We start from the raw sequence: 4,929 nt of genomic DNA on the forward strand, positions 1-4,929 counted from the left end.
CTGAAGGTTTTTACAGAGGGATTTGTTCATATATAATTTGCTTGATTATATTCAACATTTTAATCCCCTAAAAATTGTGAAAATATAGTTTTCTGTCCGTTCTAAGCATTTTCTGAATTATGGAGTCACAAAAATGAGATAAAAATGAGACAAAAAAAAAATTCCCTCTGTAAAAACTTTTGACTCTAATATGTCAAAAAAATTAAACAAGAATTTTGAAACTGACATCCAGTGTTTAGATTTTTGTATTAGAAATGTATGCAAATTAGCGCATATTTCATTAAAGGGGTCATATGATGCGATTTCAAGTTTTCCTTTCTCTTTGGAGTGTTACAAGCTGATTGTGCATAGATAAGATCCCTGAAGTTGCAAAGACTAACGTCTCAAAACCAAAGAGATATTGGGCCACGCCCCCCCAAAACAGCTCGTTCTAACACGCCCCCACATATCTACCCCACTATGTGGAAATATTTGCATAATCCCGCCGCAAATGTGCACGCAAAGAAAGAAGGCATGGTGTCAGTAACCGCAGTTAGTGTTGAGCGGGGCATAGAGGACCTACAATAATGCACAGTATTTGAAAGATAATGTGTTTTTTGAACATTAAAGCATGTCAACATATTCTGTTACACCAAATACACAAAATAATGATCTTTAAAAAAGGTATTAAATTTACCCCTTTAAAAGGTATTAAATTTAACTCCATGGTTCCTGTACTTGCCTTAATATTCCAAAAATATTTTAAAAATCACATTATTAAAACCATCAAATACAAAGAAAAAATACACACCTGAGTAAAGAAGATGGTAGTGTTTCTCTCAGCCCTGTGATGAGGGACCCATTACTCTGTAAGGTTTTTCAAACTGTGCCTGGAGCCTGAATGTGGTGTTAGATAAGAAAGATGATGAATACAAAATGTATAGAGATGAGGGTCCCCAGGACATGGAATAAAAACCACTGGAATAACCTACTCACTGGGCCTGAGGGAGAGAGGATCCACCAATTAAAAATTAGTTCCAGGCTACAAGAATTAGGCGATGACCTAAATAATGCTCAAACAGAAGATGCAGAGATTTAATATGATCAGAGGTTGGTCACACTTTATTGCATTATGGGGGACAAGCACCAGCAAACCCGAAAAACTGCTGAAAATAAGCCCAGAATATACAGCAACTGCCCATATTTACAAGTGACTTTATGTGAAAACGAGCCCAAAGTTCTAAACATTCCCCAACCTTTGCATATTTGTTTCTTTATTATAATTTTAAAGAGTTCATAATAAATGTACAAAAGTTAGAACTGACCCTAAAAAATGAAGATACCAATATAATTTTGTGGTCCTCTCGGCTCCAACAAAATTTCACCGTATTTAAATTCATCCTGTAGCTGCATAAGTGCAGAAAACCTAGAAAATTATAACGGAGTATGGTAACCTGCAACTGCAGATAAGCTACAATTACATCTAATAATGACATCAGACAAGCAAGTATCTTGAAAATGAGTTTTATAGTTTTCAAGTACTTAAAACAGTTAAATAAAAACAATTCCCAGAATATACATAGTGAACAGTATGCCCCCAGATTATGTATGCATCCTACATTGTTACTGTCATGATGTAATAAATGTACAAAAGTTAGAACTGACCCTAAAAAATGAAGATACCAATATAATTTTGTGGTCCTCATCTCCAACAAAATTTCACCGTATTTAAATTAATCCTGTAGCTGCATAAGTGCAGAAAACCTAGAAAATTATAACGGAGTATGGTAACCTGCAACTGCAGATAAGCTACAATTACATCTAATAATGACATCAGACAAGCAAGTATCTTGAAAATGAGTTTTATAGTTTTCAAGTACTTAAAACAGTTAAATAAAAACAATTCCCAGAATATACATAGTGAACAGTATGCCCCCAGATTATGTATGCATCCTACATTGTTACTGTCATGATGCTCTTAAGAGTCCGTTTGTAAGCTTGAGACCATAGTAGTTTTGTGATCGTTAGGATAAGAAGCTGATAACTTCTTAAAAGCCCACAGATGGCAGACCTTTGACACTACAGAATGTAAAGTATATAATGAAAGAAAAGATAGAAAAAGGTACAAATAAAAATAGCCTAATATGGCAGCTGCCTACTTATAGGATCAACAATGGAAACACAAACAACAGCTTTGAATACCTTAGCATTTTTTTTCTTCCATTTTTTATCATTTTTAGGCAGAGCACAAAATGCACACAAAGATGTACTGAATACCACAATGACCATGATTCAGGAAAACAGATTCTTGATTGATGATGTTTCAGTACAACTTATCTCTTGAGGACTTTTATCCGTAGGCACGCTTCTCTATGGACTTCCAAGGTCACACAAAAAGGGTCTGACGTTCACAGAATAATTATTCAATCGTCCAGTATCTTTGACCAGCACCAGGCCACCACAATGAGCACCACGGCCTTCCATGGCCAAAAAATTGGACACATGATAAAAAGTATTTTGATACAAAAGATGTGGAGATCTGTATAAATTTGAGCTCCTCTGCACATTGTTTGCTCAACGATTCCCTTTAGCCAGATCAAGCTGAGGAGAGAGACGCATGTGATTCTTGTGCATGGGAACACTGTTGTCGTAATATGAAGTGTCAACCTTTTGAGGTGAAACCATGCATGTGTTTCCCAAGTGGATTAACGTCTTGCAAACAAAGCCGAGAGGTTTATGGAATAAAACAGTTAAGCTGGACAGAATGCTAACAAACATCAGACTTGGATAGAATTCATACATAACCTGTACACTTTCTACAGTATTTATAGTCATAGTGAGGAAACCATAAAGAAGTGCCATCACTAAAAGGTAAAGAAACATATTTTGCCATGATTTAATTGTACATTTGCATTTTCTATTTAAATTACATATGTTCAAAATGAACATGATTGAAACAATGGATATTTACACAGCTTATGCATTGAGTCTGAGGGACTGATCTTCTCGTCGTCTGGAGGAAATGTCAATGTCTATGGAATCTTTGCCCACGATGAGACGCAGACGTTTTGCTGGTGGGAGCGGGATGAAATCATCCTCGTTATCAAAGTAGTCCTCTTCTTCGTCCTCAGAGGACAGCGATTCCACTTCCATGCTCTGACCTACCTGAGCGCCCGCCTTGTGATCCAGAACATCCCCCGCTTCTCGCTTCACGATGCCTAAGGTGACGTCCTCCGGGTAAGTGCAATGCAACCCCGCGCCGTCTTCCTCCCGCTTCAGCTGGATCTTGAGCTTGGTGGAGCTGCTGTGGGGGCCGTGGCTGAAGCCGTTGTTCAGCTTGGCTATGTACGAGCTGCTCCGGTCCTTCTCGTGCTCTTTGCTGAACTTGATGCTGATTTTTGAGGAGCTGGAGGAATTGGCCTCTCTGGCCTCGTTCTTACTGCTGCTGCTGTCTCGACGCCGGCGTAGTGTTATCTTGGGAATGCCTGAGTTGTTCTGCAGAATCAGCTGAGCGTCGTAGCGTGTGATCTGCCGCTTCTTCTTGCCCTTGCCTCGGCGCAGGGCCTTGCTGCTTTTAGCCGAGCCGTTGTAGTGCTGGTGGTGGTCCGGCAGGCCGAGTACCACCTTCCCACAATCTGCTACATCTGCAGCCCGAACCGCGTGCCGCAGGTCAGGCACGCCCTCCTGGAGGAAGGACTCGCCGTAGGAGCCGGACTCTTCCTGTTTTATCGTCCTCCTTCGTCTGGGACACGTCCCTTTCTTTGGACAGCTTGTCTCCAAACTAGGGGTGTTCATCTGGTGCCCTGGTGTCACGGGGATGAGCTCTCCAGGCTCCGCCTTGAGGACTACACCTGGGCTAGACGGCTGACTAGATGCCTGCGTGCCATCAGCCCCTTGAGCACCGAGAGAGGTCCTCGTGGACCTACGAGTTCTGTAAGGGCAAAGTATGCTGTCCTTGCATGAGGAAGCACCCTTCGAAGAGCTCTGATTGTTTTCTGATAGGCGCGCTACACTGCCTTTGCCTCCGGAGCTGCGTCTGTCTGCGTCTCGTCTGGAGGGCTCCTTGAGATTCCCACTAGCACTCACTCGGCTACATTTCGTCCATACGCCTCGACACCGTCGTCTTCCTTTAGGCAAAGGCTGTGTGGGCTTTGAATTAAGTCTCTTTGGTAAACTTGAAATATTCGTTTGACTTCGTTTAGAGGATGAGGTAGAAGAAGGAGTGCTTGACAGAGTTTGCCTTGTTATAGTTTTAGCTTCTCCGTGCTTTTTGACACAGGACTGTGAAGTCCTCTTACGTAATGCTGGGAAAAAAATGAAAGGAAGAGAAATTATGAGCTTGAGCTGAAACAGCATTATTAGTATCAAATGTCTAGTATTACAGGTCTCTCACATGTTTGTACAGTGGTTGGTTCCTGAGAGTCTGCCTCTGCATTGGAGCTGACAGACTGGCTGTCAGAGTTCCTGCAACTTTCCCCCAGCTTCTTCAGTCTGTTCAGACGCTTGTCTGTCTCTCGAAGGCCATACTTGCTATTGATCACCGGAGTCTCCACAGGCAACCCTGCTTTCGACTTGAAAGCTCCAGTTCCGCGTCTGACACACACACACAAATTAAAACATTTAATAAACAGGTATTTGGAACAAATTTGTATAAACAAATAATAAAATCTTAAGTTTAATTTTAGCATTAAAATCTAATTTATTATTAAAGCTGCAGTCCGTAACTTTTTTTGGTTAAAAATGATCCGAAATCAATATTTGAGCAAGTACATAACCAGCCAGTGTTCAAAACTAACGCCTAACTTTAGCCTGATTCACAACGGTTAGCTTATAATAATGTTTTCTAATTTGAGTGGTACGGGTAGGTTTTCGTGGGAAATTTGAACATGGCACTGCGTCATTACGTCACGTCTGTAAACATAAAGAAGTTGTCCTGGCTACTAGGCTATC

At 40.9% G+C, this 4,929-nt stretch overlaps 1 protein-coding gene across 2 annotated transcripts in view; it reads right to left on the reverse strand.

Moving 5' to 3' along the window:
- Window positions 1-1,833: 1,833 nt before the first annotated feature.
- The window catches only part of kmt5b (lysine methyltransferase 5B), an 8,574-nt gene continuing 5,478 nt past the window's right edge, over window positions 1,834-4,929 (reverse strand). For both annotated transcript variants that reach the window (XM_016550465.1, XM_016550464.1), the window contains exons 9-10: window positions 4,373-4,572; window positions 1,834-4,283 (exon numbers count right to left, since the gene is read on the reverse strand). In XM_016550465.1, coding sequence (XP_016405951.1) covers window positions 2,956-4,283; window positions 4,373-4,572 — 1,528 coding nt within the window. In that variant the 3' untranslated portion in view covers window positions 1,834-2,955. The remainder of the gene's footprint in view (window positions 4,284-4,372; window positions 4,573-4,929) is intronic.

The sequence above is a fragment of the Sinocyclocheilus rhinocerous genome, unplaced genomic scaffold, assembly GCF_001515625.1.
Source record: "Sinocyclocheilus rhinocerous isolate Xijiao unplaced genomic scaffold, SAMN03320098_v1.1 scaffold1938, whole genome shotgun sequence".
NCBI lineage: Eukaryota > Metazoa > Chordata > Actinopteri > Cypriniformes > Cyprinidae > Sinocyclocheilus > Sinocyclocheilus rhinocerous.